The 21938-nt window shown below is 38.1% G+C and overlaps 1 protein-coding gene across 1 annotated transcript in view; it reads right to left on the bottom strand.

Moving 5' to 3' along the window:
• Positions 1 to 21938, bottom strand: part of LOC126092046 (protein unc-80 homolog) — a 1190994-nt gene that overhangs the window by 245788 nt on the left and 923268 nt on the right. The window contains exons 49-50 of the mRNA XM_049907452.1: positions 19996 to 20191; positions 13901 to 14119 (exon numbers count right to left, since the gene is read on the bottom strand). Of these exons, the coding sequence (XP_049763409.1) occupies positions 13901 to 14119; positions 19996 to 20191 (415 nt within the window). The remainder of the gene's footprint in view (positions 1 to 13900; positions 14120 to 19995; positions 20192 to 21938) is intronic.

Raw genomic sequence — 21938 nt, 5'->3', positions numbered from 1 at the left:
TGGAATCTGAGCTAACTATTTGTAGTATCATTCCCAGAACCGATCGCGGTCCTCTGGTTTGGAGCCGAGTAGAAGGCTTAAACCAGAGGCTCCCCCCTGAATAGGTCAGGTGTGCACTACACGCAGGAAGCGACTACAAGGGTAGCGGAGTACATGTGGAGTGCACATGTGGGTTTTTTAGGTATGAGAATTCCTTCCCTAGGCCCAACAAGACGCCTCCTGAGACGCGGCAAGGTAGGAGTAGGCAAAATGCAACAGGGAATAACAATACTAATGTGCTACTAGTAAACTGCAGGAGCATCTATAGAAAGGTCCCAGAACTGCTCTCATTAATAAATGGTCTCAATGCCCATATAGTACTAGGGACAGAAAGTTGGCTGAAACCAGACGTAAACAGTAATGAAAGCCTAAACTCAGATTGGAATGTATACCGCAGAGACAGGCTGGACAGTGAAGGGGGAGGCGTGTTTATAGTGATAAGAAGTGCTATAGAATCAAAGGAAATTGATGGAGATCCGAAATGTGAAATAATTTGGGTGAAGGTCACGATTAAAGCAGGCTCAGACATGGTAATTGGATGTCTCTATAGGCCCCCTGGCTCAGCAGCTGTTGTGGCTGAGCACCTGAAGGATAATGTGGAAAATATTTCGAGTAGATTTCCCCACCATGTTATAGTTCTGGGTGGAGATTTTAATTTGCCGGATATAGACTGGGAGACTCAAATGTTCATAACGGGTGGCAGGGACAAATAATCCAGTGAAATTTTTTTAAGTGCGTTATCTGAAAACTAGCTTGAGCAGTTAAACAGAGAACCGACTCGTGGCGATAACATATTAGACCTTCTGGTGACGAACAGACCCGAACGATTTGAAACAGTTAACACAGAACAGGGAATCAGCGATCATATAGCGGATACTGCATCGATGATTTCAGCCGTAAATAGAAATATTAAAAAAGGTAGGAAGATTTTTCTGTTTAGCAAAAGTGACAAAAAGCAGATTACAGAGTACCTGACGGCTCAACACAAAAGTTTTGTCTCAAGTACAAATAGTGTTGAGGATCAGTGGACAAAGTTCAAAACCATCGTACAATATGCGTCAGATGAGTATGTGCCAAGCAAGATCGTAAGAGATGGAAAAGAGCCACCATGGTACAACAACCGAGTTAGAAAACTGTTGCTGAAGCAAAGGGAACTTCACAGCAAACATTAACATAGCCAAAGCCTTGCAGACAAACAAAAATTATGAGAAGCGAAATGTAGTGTGAGGAGGGCTATGCGAGAGGCATTCAATGAATTTGAAAGTAAAGTTCTATGTACTGACTTGGGAGAAAATCCTAAGAAATTTTGGTCTTATGTCAAAGCGGTAAGTGGATCAAAACAAACTGTCCAGACACTCTGTGACCAAAATGGTACTGAAACAGAGGATGACAGACTAAAGGCCAAAATACTAAATGTCTTTTCCCAAAGCTGTTTCACAGAGGAAGACTGCACTGTAGTTCCTTCTCTAGATTGTCGCAAAGATGACAAAATGGTAGATATCGAAACAGACGACAGAGGGATAGAGAAACAATTGAAATTGCTCAAAAGAGGAAAGGCCGCTGGACCTGATGGGATACCAGTTCGATTTTACACAGAGTACGTGAAGGAACTTGCTCCCCTTCTTGCAGCGGTATACCGTAGGTCCCTAGAAGAGTGAGCGTTCCAAAGGATTGGAAAAGGGCACAGGTCATCCCCGTTTTCAAGAAGTGATGTTGAACAGATGTGCAGAACTATAACCTATATCTCTAACATCGATCAGTTGTAGAATTTTGGAATACGTATTATGTTCGAGTATAATACCTTTTCTGGAGACTAGAAATCTACTCTGTAGGAATCAGCATGGGTTTCGAAAAAGACGATCGAGTGAAACCCAGCTTGCGATATTCATCCAAGAGACTCAGAGGGCCATAGACACGGGTTCACATGTAGATGCCGTGTTCCTGGACTTCCGCAAGGCGTTCGATACAGTTCCCCACACTCGTTTAATGAACAAAGTAAGAGCATATGGACTATCAGACCAATTGTGTGATAGGATTGAAGAGTTCCTAGATAACAGAACACAGCATGTCATTCTCAGTGGAGAGAAGTCTTCCGAAGTAAGAGTGATTTCAGGTGTGCCGGACGGGAGTGTCGTAGGACCATTGCTATTCAGAATATACATAAATGACCTTGTGGATGACATCGGAAGTTCACTGAGGCTTTTTGCGGATGATGCTGTGGTATATCGAGAGGTTGTAACATTGAAAAATTGTACTGAAATACAGGAGGATCTGCAGCGAATTGACGCATTGTGTAGGGAATGGCAATTGAATCTCAATGTAGACAAGTGTAATGTGCTGCGAATACATAGAAAGAAAGATCCCTTATCATTTAGCTACAATATAGCAGGTCAGCAACTGGAAGAAGTTAATTCCATAAATTATCTGGGAGTATGCATTAGGAGTGATTTAAAATGGAATGATCATATAAAGTTGATCGTTGGTAAAGCAGATGCCAGACTGAGATTCATTGGAAGAATCCTAAGGAAATGCAATCCGAAAACAAAGGAAGTAGGTTACAGTATGCTTGTTCGCCCACTGCTTGAATACTGCTCAGCAGTGTGGTATCCGTACCAGATAGGGTTGATAGAAGAGATAGAGAAGATCCAACGGGGAGCAGCGCGCTTCATTACAGGATCATTTAGTAATCACAAAAGCGTTACGGAGATGATAGATAAACTGCAGTGGAATACTCTGCAGGAGAGACGCTCAGTAGCTCGGTATGGGCTTTTGTTGAAGTTTCGAGAACATACCTTCACCAAAGAGTCAAGCAGTATATTGCTCCCTCATACGTATATCTCGCAAGGAGACCATGATGATAAAATCAGAGAGATTAGAGCCCACACAGAAGCATACTGACAGTCCTTCTTTCCACGAACAATACGATGTAGATGTAGGTGTAGATGTAGATCAGGTGAGCAAGATATATGAGACAGGCGAAATACCATCAGACTTCAAGAAGAATATAATAATTCCAATCCCACAGAAAGTAGGTGTTGACAGATGCAAAAATTACTGAACTATCAGTTTAATAAGTCACAGCTGCAAAATACTAACACGAATTCTTTACAGACAAATGGAAAAACTGGTAGAGTCCGACCTCGGGGAAGATCAGTTTGAATTCCGTAGAAATATTGGAACACGTGAGGCAATACTGACCCTACGACTTATCTTAGAAGCTAGATTAAGAAAAGACAAACCTATGTTTCTAGCATTTGTAGACTTAGAGAAAGCTTTTGACAATGTTGACTGGAATACTCTCTTTCAATTTCTGAAGGTGGCAGGGGTCAAATACAGGGAGCGAAAGGCTATTTACAATTTGTACAGAAACCAGACGGCAGTTATAAGAGTCAAGGGACACGAAAGGGAAGCAGTGGTTGGGAAGGGAGTGAGACAGGGTTGTAGCCTCTCCCCGATGTTATTCAAGCTGTATATTGAGCAAGTGAAGGAGACAAAAGAAAAATTCAGAGTAGGTATTAAAATCCATGGAGAAGAAATAAAAACTTTTAGGTTCGCCGATGACATTGTGATTCTGTCGAAGATGGCGAGGGACAGAAGATCAGTCGAATGGAATGGATAGTGTCTTGAAAGAAGGATATAAGATGAACATCAACAAACACAAAACGAGGATAATGGAATGTAGTTGAATTAAATCGGGTGATGCTGAGGGAATTAGATTAGGAAATGAGGCACTTAAAGTAATAAAGGAGATTTGCTATTTGGGGAATGAAATAACTGATGATGGTCGAAGTAGAGGGGATATAAAATGTAGACTGGCATTGGCAAGGGAAGCGTTTCTGTAGAAGAGAAATTTGTTAACATCGAGTATAGATTTAAGTGTCAGAAAGTAGTTTCTGAAAGTATTTGTATGGAAGTTAAACATGGACGATAAATAGTTTGGACTAGAAGAGAATAGAAGCTTTTGAAATGTGGTGCTACAGAAGATTGCTGAAGATTAGGTGGGTAGATCACATAACTAATGAGGAGGTATTGAATAGAACTGGGGAGAAGAGAAGTTTGTGGCACAACTTGACTAGAAGAAGGGACCGGCTGGTAGGACATGTTTTGAGGCATCAAGGGATCACCAATTTAGCATTGGAGGGCAGCTTGGAGGGTAAAAATCGTAGAGGGAGACGAAGAGTTGAATACACTAAGCAGATGCAGAAGGATGCAGGTTGCAGAAGTTACTGGGAGATGAAGAAGCTTGCACAGGATAGAGTAGCATGGAGAGCTGCATCAAACCAGTGTCAGGACTGCATACCACAACAACAAAATGAGGCAGTCTTTGCACACTACTGTGGACGATGTCCTACAAGATATACAAAAATTGTTTAGTGCAAACAAGCTGACACTGAATGCAGAAAAAACTAATTATGTACAATATGGAAAAATAAGTGAACATGACAACCTAAATCTCCCCATGGAGGGCAAACAACTTGAAAGAGTACAGTATGCAAAATTCCTGGGTACCTATGCAAATTGATGAGAAGATAAACTCAAAGGACCATGTGGTGAGCTTAGCACTACAACTAAATTCAGCATGTTTTGTTCTTAGAATAATTTCAAGAGTTTGTAGTAATGACTGTACCAGATTAGTATATTTTGGCTATTTTCAGTCCACTGCACTCTATGGGATAGTATTCTGGGGCAAACAAATTGTCGTGTAAATGAGATTTTCAAATTACAAAAACACGCTATTCAGATAATGACCCAGAGCCCACCTCAAACACATTGTAGGCCCCTTTTTAAAGCAGTGAAAATTTTAACAATTCCATCATTACACATTTTGAAATGTCTGTTGGTGATCAAAAGAAATCAGGACAAAATGAAAACCAATACAGACTACCACAATTATGATACACGGCAGTGTAAAGATCTCCACTTACAAGCTGTAAAAAGGACCCGAAGTCATAAACATGTATGTAATCAAAACATCAAACTTTTTAATGCACTACCGAAACATATCAAAGAGCTGGAAAATGAGGATAAATTTAAAACTGTTATAAAGAATCACATGCTTGACAAATGTTATTACAGTATGCATGAATTTCTATGCTCAACTGTATTAGAATATGAAGAACCACATGCTCGACAAAAGTTATTACAAATGTCACAACAGTATAAGTGAATAGCTCTGTTCAACTGTATAAGAATATATGATATCATAAATGAGACAAATGAAATCATAACATCAAGGAATAGGTCTGTCAAGCACATAAGAAATTATGTTATAAAAACACTTATTATTTGTATATTGTATTAAACATGACAGATTCATATAAATGCAGCATAGAAAAACATTTTTTGTATGGATATTATATAGTTGTTGAAATGTATCCTGAAAAATCCTGTATCATAAATGTGATCATTGGGATGATAATAAATAAATAAATAGATAAATAGAATCTATTATTGTATGAGTGTTATATGAAGAATGTATAACCAATGAGAGTAAAACATGTACTCATATAATTGGAATTGAATAATGTAACAAAAATGAAAAAAAAAAAGACAAGCAGTGACATTATACATAAAAAGGGGGGAAAATATGTTCAAACTACAATGTATATAAGTGACGATAATGGCATGTCAGAAAATGAATAGGATAAGTGTATTTCATGACTGTATTTGTATTTTATTATGTTATGAGTATAGTATGTGGAAAGGACACTACAGAAACTGTATGTAATGCAATTGTATGAAAGACGCTCAAAAACATATGAAATCTGGCTACAATGTGTCAACTGTGCATGTGACAAAACAATACATGTGTGTGCACATGATTAATTAAAAATGGAACTACTTCACGTTACATGAATTTTCTGTGTTCGACTTACATATGTATGTGTCAAAAGAAGCTGACATGCCTATATAAATTGATAACCATTCACGATAACTCCAATGGCTGAAAATAAAGGCTCATACCGGCCAAGATTATCAATGCCCAAAAAAGGAAAATAAGCTCAGACACTGTGCATCTGCATATGACATCAGTGCACAGTGGGGGGGCATTTATGTTGAATCACATTTTTTTTCATTCTTTTCTTTTTATTCATGTAAGCTATATACACACAATGCCTAAGAAGGGAGAATACGTGGACAAAGAAAAAAAAAACTCCACAGTCTTCCTGGTTAAAAATATGCTTTCTCTCGGATGAAAATACACTTTTTCTGTGTTAAGTGACAGTATCCTTTTTTTCGGAATTTTAAAACTTATCAATCGTTTGAATGGTTATGGTTTTATACACTGGTGTAGAATTTTCCAACCTTTATAAATCAAAACTCAGGGAAAAAGCATGTTTTGGAAGGACGTCTGATGTGCAGCAACATGTACATTGCATATTTTCGTAGTACGAAAGTATAAATTTGAATTCCACCAAACACTTCATGTTACTTTCTGCAGCATTGAAATCAAGATTGTGAAGTGCTTTTGTAAGCCAGTCACAGTTCATGTCACATGACCTCGCTAGCCTATGACAGCGGCTATTCAGAGCATAGGACATGTGACGTAGTCAGCCAATAGCAACATCACTGTTAAGAAGCACAAACATACAACTAGGAAAAATTAATGGTTTAAATTAATATACATAGTGTTTCTACAAGAAAAGAAAAGTTTCACATATAATATTGATCTTGAAGATTAATAAGCTGCAAGAGAAGCTAAGCTTTCAAATTTTTTTATGTTGATTTTTTTTTTTTTTGCACGTTTTACACTTTAAGATACATCACACAAATGTGCCCGTAAAATTTTTAACAATGACATAAATGTCTTATCTTCTGGGCTCAAAATTATTCAAAACGGTTGTTCTCAAAGAGTTGATTTTTAAATGAGAGTCAAACACTCTGTGATTTAAGAAATTCATTGTGCATTCTCGAAAAAATTGTTCATCTTGTATAAAAGGAAATTTACTTTGAAAGTAATGCTTTTCAAATAACAGTTTGCAATATTTTCCTGCAACCTATTTAATAGGTTCATTTCAGCAATTGCTAAAGAGTCAGATAACACAGGTGTTACCGCACTTGCTCAGCTACAATCACGCAGGAAGCCCATATGTTCATACATATGTAAAACATTAAAAGATCTTACATTATGTCACACAAGAAACAATGCATTAAAGGATACCCAAGAGCAACAGAATTTCATGAACCGTACTAAAATTCATCTTAAGTACACATTCATAAGTCCAGATTCGTATGTAAATTTTCTTGTAGTACCAGTACTGTATTTTCTCATGTTTGGTTCTTTATTATGGCATAATGCCACAGGTGCTAGATGAAAACATGCACTTGAAATGCATTGAATAGTTGAAACTAGCCAATAGTGCAGAATTAAACACTTTGTTTCAAATAAATTGACTGCCTCAGTGGGAAAGATTAATCAAAGCCAAATTTCTTCAGCAAACCGACAAAAATAACTTCATTGTTCTGCAAGGCAATTAATGCCTGACTGACAGAAAGGTGGAAATAAAATAAACTCTGAAACTAATTACATAATTTATCATAGTGTAATTATATGAATGTATTTTAATTCACTTGTAGCTCCCAGACAAAGAAATTCATTTTGTTTATATTTGACATGAGAACAATAAACAAAGAGGAAACAGCAAAATCACTAAATGTAAACATGGGTCACGTGCAGACTACCCACCTCCTCACTACAACTCAGACTGCTCTGTGCATCAGTCCCCAATCTACGATATTTCCAAACCAGAGCAATACTAGATAGTGGCACGACCCCCCCTCCCTTGAGCGTTTGATGTAGGAAATCAAAAATTTTAAAAAAATCAACTTTTCAAGAATATGTCTATTTTGTAGTGCACATGTTTCTGTAGAGTCTGATACATAAAACATATATGTTCAAGGGATTGTAAGACATGTTATTTGGTCTTAAGTGTGCTAAAGTGCAGTGCCTCGCCTCTTCACACAGCATTCTCCTATCACAAGTCACTGAATTTCGCACTGTGGAACTCAAACCTGTAATATTTTGTATGTTTACTCAATCTGATTACGTGTATTTTCTCACTGTCTGCTAGATAAAATGAAACAGGCCTACCTAATATTGCAGCAATTTTAACACATGCCAAATAAACGAGACTGTTTTGGCACAAATTGTCATTTTTATAACAGGACATAATATAATTCATGAAGTACCAATATCTAATGCCTATTAGGTCTGCTACAAGCAAAAGGTTATATATTAGGAAATAGTTTCACATTTCATTCACACGCTCTAGCTTCTGAAGCATGACATCGAAAAGTGATATTATAAAATTTTTATATAAATTTGGAATCGTCATAATCTTCTATAATTTGTGTGATGTTTGCATTTCTTCTCCATCCTTGTTCTAACAAACGATCTTCTCATCACTAATTGTGCAACTATTCCTGCCAGTGTTAAAAGTTGTTCTCCGGTTAACCTCAGAAACCCTGCCACAATCACCGGTTTAGTTATCCCGCATTTATTCTCCAGTTAGGCATTATTACGTGTTCGTACAATGGATTTTCCGTGCTACTCCCAGAATAGAACTTTAGCAGCTGCTAGCTGGGGACTATACAACTGGCCCTTACTAGTGTAGCAGTCTGACAAAACATTTGTCAAAATTTCATTTTCTTGGAAACACCGAGAAGGTAATACGTAATATTTCTTACTTGTTGTCGTGTTAGTTGTTTATTTCTACTCTGGTAGTCTGAATCTTAGGATTTTGCTACTAATTATTACAATGCTGATCATTTGCAAACCGTCAACCACATTGGCATTCACCCATTCGCCTTTATTCCGCTCAGCTCATATAGCCCCATCCCCTTCCGTCTGCAGGAAAGTTTATTTGTAGATGCCACATGGATTAGCTTGACAGAGACATCACGTACACTATGTTCGCATTCAAAAATAAACTTATGATTAATTCAGAAATCAACAAAGAATTTGTTCAAAAATGTTCAAAAACTAACAGGGATGCATTTCAAAATCATATGAATAATTGATAGACCAACATACGCTGGATGCTAGGTGGTTTGTGAAACAAGGTCCTTTTTCCTCGAGAATATGAATTTGGTTTGGTGAACCCCCCCCCCCCCCCACGCCCCCCTGAAATTGCCACCCGGGCCAGATCCCTGGTCTGCCCGCTGCCCCCTTGATCCGGCCTGTTGCCCATGCATGAATCTGGCAGCTTAGGCACGCCAGTAGCATCTGGCTGCTTGCTGCTATTGTTTATACACGTAACTGCCACATTTTTGTAGCCAAAAGCAGGGGTAGATACTACTCATACGGAACTCTACAGAGCATGTACACGAGTTTGCTCGCAACTGCTCAAACGAATCTACTGTAAGCAGTCGTGACGTCACGCTCATTGGAGGCAATTTGTTGTTCTGAAGCATTGCATAGTGTTCCTAAAGCCATTGGCACAATTTGCTGTTGGCAGACGCTTGTAGGAGCACTTTGTTTTGTTATTGTACCGAGTGTTCAAAAAGTCTCTCCGCAGTGCCGTATGATTATTAGCTGCGCGTGCCGTATGTCACAGTGAATATACCGAAATGAAACTCAGTGAAATACAAGTTATTAATTTATTGACTATTCATTTTTACTTACATATTTTCATATTAAATATTGAAAGTGTTCCCCCTGTTGTTGAATACACAATTCAATTTGTCTAATCATGTTTCCAAACACAAGCTGTAACATTTCTTCTGTAACAGAAGCAGTGAAAGTGGATATTGCAGTTTTCAATTCATCGATGGATTTTTGATGGTTTTATAGACAGTTGCTTTCACTGCACCCCAGAAGAAAAAGTCAAGTGGTGTTAGGTCAGGCGATCACGGAGGCCAAAGTCCCTGTGAAATTATGCGATCAGCAAAAACATCAGCAAGCAATGACACTGAAATGCAAGCTGTATGTGCGGTTGCACCATCTTCTTGAAACTAACCATTCAGTATTTCACTTAACACAAGTTCTCCTATGAATGGGTACAGAATATTACTGCAGTGTCGTTGTGTATTTATAGTTTCGTTGAAAAACCCAAGCAGGCAAACAATCATATGACACTGTGGAGAGAATTTTTGAACACCCCCATATATGGCACATTTCCTTTGCAACTTAAGTCTCCCCCCCCCCCCCCCCCCCTCATGTTTTATTGCTCCTGTATTGTTCTGCAGCAGCAAGATACAGTAACATCCTTTGTTAGAGTATTGGTTATTACCAGTTTAAGTTACAAAAATATAACTGAAAACTAAAACAATAAAAAATTCCCAGAATTCATTCCTGGGTTTTTCTCGGTTTTCTCCTGAATGAAGAAATTCCAGGGTTTTTCCCAGATCTCCCAGGTCGTATAAACCCTGCTAAGGTAAATTAACAAATTGTTTTGTGGCAAAGATAATGTTTTGATACATCTGCATGTGAAAAAAGAAGAAATACTCTCTTCAGTTTATTAATTTCATGTATCTTCACCTGTTTGTTTCTATAAGTGGTAGCGTGAGAACATATCCTTGGATCAGTTGTATCAGCATTGTTAAAAAGTGTGTATCTCAACCGTACATAAAAGTCTTTAAAAAAAAGGTTATTAGAAAGGTAAAATTAATTCCCATATGTGAGATGTGTGCCCCTGTCTGTTCATCATTTCACCCACCGCCGAGATCCAGCATCGGGAGGGTCAGAGCAGACAAGTGGAATTTGCGTGAGCAGTGAAGGAGCAATCCTGCATTGGCATTGTTATAATCAGGACTACGCACAATGGAATTAATGTGTAGCAGTACATAATACAAATTATGAATACTGGCCTGAATGTATTGATACTGAAGGTCTGTTGATATTGGTATCAGTTAAAGTTCACCCAGGATATGTGTACAGATATAAAAATTACCTTCCAATTTCCTACAACTATACTTTCCTATCAAATTTTTAAGTTGCTCAAGCAGCTATTATTAATCAGTTTCCATTATTTGCCCACCCACATATGACACTATTCAACAGATTAGACACAGTCATTATGGCAAGATACATAATGTTATTTCTGGATGACTAACTACTGTAGAAGTTTTGACACAGTTTTTACTAACAGGTAGACCTACTCACAGGGAAGATTTGTGTATATAATTTATATATATTTTGTGCAAATTGACTAAACTATGATGAATTACATTCCTCTCTTGCATTTTTCTGTCTGTAGGTGAAGACTAATCTCAGGAACCATTGTAGTGATTTCAATATGGTTTTCACTAATAGATAGACTGATTCATGAGGAATGTGTATATATAACTTATAACTATTTCCTGCAAACTGGCTGAGCTATGATGATATCTGCTGGCTACGTTGTGCCTCACAAGAACTTTCCTGGGTTATGCTGCTAAAACTGTTTACGTTATGAATTAGGAGTTATTATTCAGTTGCTTTTCTTCATTGAATCATATCTCTACACATTGTTAGCTGACCTCTTCTTACCCGCATATACAAGCTGTAGCATAGTGCTAAAATAAGATTTGAGTAAATGGAGTGATCTATCTCCAATGTCATAATATTCTAATTTTTTATCATTATGTTGTGTGGCATTGAGTCAAGTGCTTTGCTTAAATCACTAACTGCTCCATACACAGATAACCTTTTTCCAGTACCTTCATAAATATTATTCATCTAAGCTACAATTGTTTTTACAGTTGGTATGTGAGACTTGAATTCAAACAGTAGTTCATTAAACATTTTATTGCCTTCAAAATAGTTACATATCTGTTTATGCTTGTAACATTGTATTATCTTTGATGTGGCTGGTATTACTAAAATTGTCTGCAGTTAATTGGGAGTTTTTATCACTTTTTTTATATACAGGCAATGTTAACTGACCCTTTAAGACAATCTTGAAAAATTCCTTCATTCAGTATCTGTCTGACAGTGAGAGAAGTGGCATTTTGATTTTCTTTGTTATATACTTTCTGATGAAATAACTGGTACTGTGGTAAACAAATTAACAGTGTAGGGACCTGGATCAAAGTTAGCTTAAATAAGTTGTAGTGGTGAAATAAGAAAAGTCCTCAGGGATGAAATTATGGGTCTGCATTAATGTAATAACTTTCAAACCATATTCTTCTGTTTATATCAGAAAGGCTGTACAAGAGAACTGATAAAAGGTCAAGTACACTCCTGTATGTTCCAAGATGCCAAGCACAATGACAAAGGTAGGAGTTAAGTCTCATCATTGGCCAAAATTAAGCACCTAGAAAAGGAATTAAAAGCAGGCTGGCATCGTGGAAAGATTGTGCAGGAAAGTCAGATGGCTCTGATCAATATTAAATTCAGAATGAGAAGAGGGATTGAGACAGTGATTATGGGCAAGTGAACATGTTCTTCACTAGGTTTGTCGTTAACATACTTTTTGTCCCACAAAGCCATACTGCCATACCTTTCCTAGTCTGAAACTGAATAAAATTTATGAAACACAGTGACAAATGAAACTTACATAAACATGAGAGTGAGGGTGACTACCTATTGGCAGAGACCCTCAATATCAGTTAACATCACTGTAATGAGATATGCCATAATGAAACAAATATCAAACTATTTGTAGTATCAGCAGGGAAACTTAGTTGAGAAAACTGATAAATTAACATCCATGGAAAGTGTCTGGCTTACTTCCATGAAGCAAAATTCCAAGCACTACCACCAGAAACATTTAAAAGTTGAAAACAAAAATTACTATTCCTCGCTTTTAGAATTCCTCATGGAGAAAAGAAGGTTATATTGGGGATGGTCAGAAGGGATGAGCCACTCATGCAGCAACATTGTGAGTGGGATCCACCTGTTGTGAGGGCAAGAGGAGACAAAGATGAAGGGAGGGTATCAGACAGACTAACTTGTCAAAGATAGTACATTTATAAGCATGATGCCAGCTTCAGTTCAGAGATGACGTAAGGTACAGAGAGAGAAGTAAACAGGGTTTAAAGAAAAATGGAAATGAAAAGCATATTAAATATTGTAATTATGACAGGAGAGAGAGAGGGGGGGGAGGGAGGGAGAGGGGGAGAGAGAGAGAGAGAAGGAGGAAGGGAAAGAGAGGGGAAGAAGAGAGGGAGGGAAGAAAATATGAATACAAGAAAGTAATTGATTAAATCATAAATAATGACATTCTACCTTGAAAAAAGGAGAGAGGTGAATGAGGTGCTGTTAATGGAAGTTAAGACCAGGAAGATGATGTGTTATGAAGATTGCTTAACAATGTATTATGTTTGACCTACTTTTTGTGACGCAGTCTTCTTCAGCAATGTCCGACCTTGTGCTTGCAACCAATGGGACCCTCTCAACAAAATTTTATAGTATAAAGCATGCTGCATAAGATACTGCACAACATTTTTGATACTACGGGTATACCAAGCATGAACTGCCTTAGCTTGGGCACGACAAATTATTTCACAATAAATTGCTAAACAATGGTACGATGATACTTCTGCAATATCATCTTAAAATTATGGTTTCAATATCCCAATTACTCAGCACAACACTATACATTTGAGCAACATAGAGGAAAGATTACGATTTTTCTGCAATACATTTAAAAATTCAGTGTACTGAAATGTCTATTTTAATGTAACATACATTCAGCATTTAAATCTGACATGACAGATACTATAGAATGTCATTTAGTTTGATCCTATTGACTACAGTGCTAAAATAATTGAAAAATGGCTCAAATGGCGCTTCACCTGATGTTATGTCACACAAACTTCATGATGGACAATAGCACCAAATGCAAAACGTTTTCTTACTGCTCAGACATTGAGACTCCTGGTAATTTAAGGATATGAAGAATAACTTAAGGTTCTGGACTTAATTTTAAGAACTTACAAGCATCTGATGGCCACGAACAGAATCTGCAGCATATGCTACTACCATCACACACAAAGAAATGCAGTCCAAAACTGTGACCATTTCATTTTCATCATGGTAGCAGAAGTCAATAGCTTTTAAGGGTTGCTCCTCTTTCACAAGCTCTGCAATACTTAGTGGATCTGGTGATGGAGTTTCCAAACTAAGAAGAAGATTGAAGAGGCAGCTTGATGGAACCTGTTAGTAGAGGCAAAAAAGTAGTACTTAAAATAACATGTCAAATCAGTGACAGGCACAGAAAAAAATAGTGCATCACACAACATTTAAACTACGTTTGAAATATAACAGGGAATAAATTAAATCTATCATGTATCTCATTCTCTAATGTCTCTCAGGGACCTGAGTAAACTAGGCCACTGCTCATGCCAAAGTTGAATGGGCCTTAATAGTTTTCTTGCTGAACCAGCACTGCAGGAGGGATCAAAGGGCACTGGCAAACAGAAACTTTCCAGCAAACTGTGGTATAACTCAGTAGCTCAACTGCTAAGAATGTTGCTCATAGAAGCTTCAATTTGCATTTCAGGCCACATTTTATTCTTACTGAAAGATTCAAGGTTGGAAATGCATCAATTCCTGTCCCTTAGTCTGCGAAATGTGATATCAGTTCTAAAATAGTGTTCCATCCAGTTTGTAGTGGTTCCATAATTTGATAATGACAGATGATCATTTCACACAAAGAACAGAGTGCTATATTCTCTGAACAGTTCAATGAAAAACAATTAGGCTAACTAAGGACATCAGGAAAAGATATTTCTAAGATAAATTGATTTATAAGTCCAAAGCAGGAAGGACTGAGCTTTTTGGTTAACTTATCCATGTGCTAGTGCCAACTCAGTTTTCATCCATCTGGACATTTAGGAGTTTTCATGCATTCAATTCAACGATAAAAGGGAAGGACAGATTGCTAGTCACTATGAAGATGACATGTTGAGTTGCGAACAGGAACAATGAAAAGACTGTTATAACACAGCTTTTGGCTGAAGCCTTCTTCAGAAAAGAAAACACACAAACATTCATTCACACAAGCAAGAATACCTTCCACACACATGACTGCCATTTCTGGCAGATCAAACCAGAGCTCTGCACTCTGATACAAGCTCATTGTAACTTGGAAGATGCTATTGCCATTGAGGAAAGCATCATGCATGAGGGGTTTCACGTGATCCACAATAATGCTCAAGTAGTCCACAGCTGTTAGAGTGCCCTTGATTACTAACATAAGGTGCACGAAAGACCAGGTGAATACCTAAACAGTATAAGACTGTCCCATCTGCCTGCATCTTCGGCACAGCATGTGTTTTGAGCAGCTGTTCACATGGATGACAGACAGATATAGTGGTCATGTGTTTTTGTGAGTTGTGCTTGAGTGTGTGTTTTCTACTATAGAAGAAGGTCTTTTGGCTGAAAGCTCAAATGTATTGTGGACTATTTTTTGTGCCTGCCTGTGACTCAACATCTCCTCTATTTGGTGAGTAGCATTCTATCCTTTCCATAATATTGTCTATATCTGAAAAAAACATAAGAAATACCTATTCATAACTACATAAGATTCCAAGAGTGAAAAGAGTGGTATCTTGCTTTAATATGGAATTAGTAAATTCATACAAATACTTGGTGAAAAAATTTGCGGGAATATAAAATTGAATGATTGCATAGGCTCACTCATAGGTAAAATAGGTGGCAGACTTTAGCTCACTTGTAGGATATTGGAAAAATGTGATCAGTCTACAATGGAGATTGTAAACAAAACACTCATATGACCAATTCTAGAATATGTCTTTTGTGTGTGGGACTAACAGGTGATAATGGACACGTATTATGATTATGATAATGTGTTTTGGGTGACAACAATGAAGGATGACAAAATTGGCAGAATGGTTGATCATAAGAGAGCATCATGGAAATTCTGAATCTGAAGCAGCAGATACTTGAAGATAGATGTCAATCATCCTCTGAAGGCTAGTTATGAAGTATCTAGACGAACTAGTATTAAGTGAGAAATCTAGGAATATGCTGCAGTCTTCAACATGTCGCCACCATAGTGAAGTGTGGACTAAATACAGCACAGAAAGAGGCACTGAACCAGTAATTCTTCCCATGACTCATATGCAAATGGAATGGGAAGAAACCTTAATGGGTAGTGCAATGGGAATTGCCAACTGGCATGCACTTCACAGTGGTTTTCAGAGTATGGATGTAGATGTCGATTACACCTACTTGATTTTTCATTGACAACTCTGCACTCACCTAACTAGGAATCCTGTTGTTCCTATCTTTCTGATGGTCAAGACGAACTCAAACTCCAGGGTGTTCAAAAACATTTTCTGAGGAATAAGGTATAAGGTACTGTGGTTTCCAGTGTCTCATTACAGACTAATAATGTAATTATGATCCACTGAAGCACCAAAGAAACTGGTATAGGCATACATATTCAAATACAGAGATATGTACACAGGCAGAATATGGCACTGTGGTCGGCAACACCTATATAAGACAACAAGTGTATGGTGCAGTTGTTAAGTCAGTTACTGCTGCTACAATGGCAGGTTAAAAGATTTAAGTGACTTTGAACGTGAAGTTATAGTCGGCACACGAGCAATGGGACACAGCTTCTCCAAGGTAGTGAGAAGTGGGGGTTTTCTCATACAACCATTTCACAAGTGTATCATGAATATCAGGAATCTGGTAAAACAGAAATCCCCAACATCGCCGTGGCCGGAAAAAGATCCTGCAAGGACAGGACCAATGATGACTGAAGAGAATCTTTCAACATGACAGAAGTGCAACCGTTCTGCAGATTCAATGCTGGGCCACCAACATGCATCTCTGTGCAAACTATTCAATGAAACATCATCAATATGGGCTCACATACCCTTGATGACAGCATGACACAAAGCTTTATCCATCACCTAGGCCTGACAACACTGACATTGGACTGTTGATGACTGGAAACATGTGCCTCGTCGGGTGACTCTTGTTTCAAACTGTATTGAGCGGATGGACATGAACGAGTATGGAGGCAACCTCATGAATCCACAGACCCTGTATGTCAGCAGGAGACTGTTCAATGTCATGGAGGCTCTGTAATGGTGTGGGGCATGTGCAATTGGAATGATATGGGACCCCTGATATGTCTAGATACAACTCTGACAGGTGACATGTACGTAACCATTTTGTCTGATCACCTGAATACATTCATGTCCATTGTGCTTTCTGATGGACTTGGTCGATTCCAGCAAGACAATGCAACACCCCACAAGTCTTTGCTACAGAGCGGCTCCAGTAACCCTCTTTTGAGTTTAAACTCTTCCTCTGGCCACCAAACTCCCAAGATATGAAAATTATTGAGCATATCTGGGATGCCTTGCAACATGCTGTTCAAAAGACAGCTCCAACCCATCATACTCTTACAGATTTATGGACAGCCCTGGAGGATTCATGGTGTCATTTCCCTCCAGCACTACTTCAGGCATTAGTTGAGTCCATGCCACATCATGCTGTGGCACTTCTGCATGCTTGCGAGGGGCATACATGATATTAGGCATGTGTGCCCCAGTTTCTTTGGCTTTTCAATGCAATAGATAATAGAATAACATGAGTGAATGGAACAAGTTTATTTCCAAACAAGTCAAGTAGTGCAAACTATTAATATTAGAATAGTTTTGCAAACATTTTTGATGTAAGGCAGATGGAAAAATTAAGGGGGTAAGAGTTCAAATGAAATGTAATTACTCTGTACCGAGCCACCAAAAATCATCGAAACCTGATATCAAAATACGAAGAAGATATCCCTGCTGTTGGTGGGTTATTATTATTATTATTATTACTTTTTTTTAGTTAGTGGTAGGTTCTTGCCTAGAAAAACTGTACAAGTAGCAGCTTAAGTTTTTACATTCAACAGCTCCATCTGTTGGCAGACAGCACACAAGAGGTGTAATTGGGAGTTACACCACCAGACATGTACGTCTGATCGAGTTTTCTTGATACACTGAGTATGTTTGTTATATTTTTGTTCAAACCACAGAATTTCATTTGTTTTATTGGTTAGTTTAAGTCCAGTGTGTTTTGCCAGGGACTCCAGTAACAAACAGAATATCAATGAGCCAAGTATTTTGGCAGATAATGGATCCAAAAATGAATATTTACCATCAGATTCAGACCTATCCAGTGCTGCAGGTAAGAGCTGTTTACTTCTTTTATTTTTTATTAATTACTCTTAACTACTTAAAGTTTAATGTTTTTTCAACCTTTTATTGCATCTGAGTTTTGTACATTAAGTATAAATTAAGAACCAAAAGTGAGTAATATAGGTAGAAATTAAACGTGCACATAACTTAAAAATGGAGTCACACCACTAGTTCCATCAACACTTCAGTCTAGAGTGTAATGTAGGTTGCACATCTGGATGTCTATGAAGCCGTAACAGTAACTGAAAGTATACAAAAAAGTTAATAAAACTTTCAGGCCTATTGCCTATGCCTTTATGAAATCACAATGACCTTATGAATGTTACTATAATTTTACAAGATTTGCCTATGGTAATTTTTTGTTTCAGAGTGTGAGAAATTCAAAGTGATGGCGATGAAGCCGAAGCATTTGTAGAGGACCAGCCAAAGAAATGTCAGAAAATAAAAATAAATGAGTGCATCTTGCTGAAAGAAAGAGAAAGGAAAAATTGTTGCTGGAAAAGAATTCAGTAATCCTGATTACTGAGGTAGAAAGAAATGTTTTAATCGGATATCAGAGCAAGCACGAGAAAGTATTTTTGAGTGTTTTTGGAAAATTGGAACCTATTCTGCTCAAAACGCATTGATATCTGACCTGGTAAAACAAGATACACCACAACATTGTCAGCCAACAACTAATGCCAAATAGGGGAAGAAAATACTATTAATATATTTTATTCATCACCACTACTGTGAGAGCCTCGACCCATCGGGGTAGCCGAGAGCACTAATGGGCTGCTTCCTGGACTCGGGTAGGCGTACCGGCCCCGGATTGAATCCGTCCAGCAGATTAATGACGAAGGCCAGTGTGTTGGCCAGCCTGGATGTGGTTTTTACGTGGTTTTCGACATCCCGCTAGGTGAGTACTGGGCTGGTCCCCACGTTCCGCCTCAGTTACATGACTCACAGACATCTGAATATGTTGGCACTATTCCATAGATTACATTAGACTCAGACAGTTGGGATACACTCCTACCTCCCCGGATGGAGGGGGGGGGGGGGGGGGGGGCAGGGTGGCAACAGGAAGGGCATCTGGTCACCCCTTAAAATTAGCATGCCACATCCGATTAACCAGCAGACTCCACAAGTCGGGATTAATGATTGGAAAAGAGAGACTGTGAAAGTCTTGTTTCCAGTGAGAATGCCATTGACTTTGGCCCATTACCTAACTCAAATGAAAGCAGTGATAATGAGAAGGAAGTAATGTTATTTGAATGTATTTAACTTAGCAATACAGTATGTGTTACTGTCCTGAATATTTTGTTATCAGTAAGATTTTCCTCCTGGTTACAACACAAGTGGTGTAAATACATTTAGACACTTGTACACAGACAAAAACATAAGAAATTTAAAAGAAAATGTAAATTTAAATTAATTTATTGAAGACAGACTGTGGTAGTCGTCATGGGGCTGTGGACCACTGCGGCTGCGGCGGGGACAGAGCATCTTCGTTGTTTCTAGGCCCCCAGTTAACATACAATACAATATACAAAATTAATATTGAATTCACCACATATAATTAATTTTTGGAACTTCTGATAAATTGAAACAAGAACCCTCTCTAGCTTGAGCAGAAATGCTCTGAAGTCAGAGTTAGGGGACCTATAAGCAACAACAATTAGAAGTTTAGTTTCACTAAATTCCACTGACCCTGCACAACATTCAAATACTTGTTCAGTGCAGTGCTGTGATATGTCTATGGACTGGAACACAATTCCGTTGTTTACATATTTCGCCACTCCCTCACTCCACAAGGAACTCTTTGAAAAACTGTGCTACAGTGATGTTCCAAGAAAATTATCTGAGGAACATATTAGTAGATGTTACCTTGTGTGGGTCGCCATATTCTTTTTCTTCATCAGTATCCAGAATAGCTGATACACTGCCAAACATCTGCAGAATAAATGGCTTACGATTCATCAGGTAGAATTGCTTGACTGCATATTCAACTGTAGTGGTAACTAGTTTATTGATCTGGTGGTTGGCATACAGTTGCAACATGGTTGGCATTATAAGAAGATACCTAGAATAAAGTAAACAAATTTATAGCATCAAATAATGTATGAGACTTTCAGTAAATATCATACTGAAAGGCCCAGACACTTGGTGACATCGAATTGAAAGAAACAATACAAGAATGAAGAAGAAATATTGAATTTCATTTAAAAAGTACTCAAACAGTCTCACAAAACACAATCTCTGCTTTTTAATTACAATATCTCAAAAGTTAAGAATAGAGGAACCAGGAAACCAGTGTTTCAAAAGCTCTCAGTTATGAATAACACTGACTTGTGCTGCAGAAAATGTACGAAGTCAAGTTTTGGGATTTATTGAAAACATTTTATGAGTTATCATGTGCCACGGACATTTTTTACACACACACACACACACACACACACACACACACACACACACACACACACACAATAAAAGACGATTGGAAGAAATGTAATACATGAAAAGTGCAACAAGCAAACATTGAACTTAATATGGATGTGAGTGGCTTGAAGAATTGTTAACTGAACAATGATGAACTGTTCTTGGGAAAATAGCAATGTAATATGTTTGTTTTGGTATCATGTTTCAACATGTTTCTTAATTCTCTTGTGGGAAGGTGACTGACACCTGTTGGATGCTATTGTTTATTCATGTTTGTTGTTTATTTATGACTTTCATCTCCTGGAATAGCATTATGCAGGTCAATGCTGACAGCTCAGATGAGAGAGTCCTGGATGGTGAAAGTAAAGGTGGTGTGGGAGTGACTGTGCATTGAGTCCCAGGGATATTATGCCACTCTGTCCATTGCTGTCATTTTAAACAAGGAACACAACTTCCTAATTTTTAACATTACATTGTCCCACTCTGAACTGAGATAGAATTTACTGTCTCTGTTAAAAAGATTTCATTCAGTCTTATTTGTATTGCTTCCTTGATATACAATTCCAGAAACACCTAGCAATACATAAAACCATTGTGTCTTTCATGTTGAACATGTGTCCTTTGATGATGCTGTCCTCCTTTATAGCCAACTTGTCAGAGCAGCCAAGATGAATATTCCTTGCATGTTCTACACATTCCTGAGAGCTGCTGTGTTGCATCTGACTGATCTTTAGGCAGCTGCACTCACACCTGATACAGTACTTTCCAGGTGTTCTTAGACCATCAGACCACAAATGGGATTGGGCAGGAGAGCTCTGCAAAGAAAAAAGGAATGAAGAGCAGGGTAGAAAGTTTCATTGGCTACCTGAGGCATGTTTACACAAAGGTGACACACTTTGACAAGAGGACCATCACCAACCTGATGGAAAAGATCTGGATGAGTCAACTGCTTCTTCATTCACCAAGGAACTCAACTTTGCACTGGTTCTGAAACGCTGCTGAAATAGGAAATCATCAGTAGTATTAAACAAGAAATCCAGGCTGCCTCTTCAACAACAAAAGAAGAAGTTGGGAGGAAGACCTGCCATGCACTCAAGCAAGCCACAGAAGCAAAAATCAACATCTCCTAGAAGAACAAGGAGCATTACATGACCAGGAAAATGAAAAATACTTGATTTTCTTAATAGTAGACAATGGCAATGCTACTGTATTGCCAACAACAGAGTATTGGTGGAAAACTACAATATATGGCATGCAATGAAGAGATGAAGAAACCTGCACCAGGAATGATGCCAGAGGCAAGGAAACCACATCACTCTTCAAAAATATGGGCTTAGATGAGAAGAACATTGGAATACAGTACCCCAGAGCATCTCTACAGTCTCACAAAA

The sequence above is a fragment of the Schistocerca cancellata genome, chromosome 7 (genome assembly GCF_023864275.1).
Source record: "Schistocerca cancellata isolate TAMUIC-IGC-003103 chromosome 7, iqSchCanc2.1, whole genome shotgun sequence".
Taxonomy (NCBI): Eukaryota; Metazoa; Arthropoda; class Insecta; order Orthoptera; family Acrididae; genus Schistocerca; species Schistocerca cancellata.
This window is presented reverse-complemented; position numbering and strand designations above follow the sequence as displayed.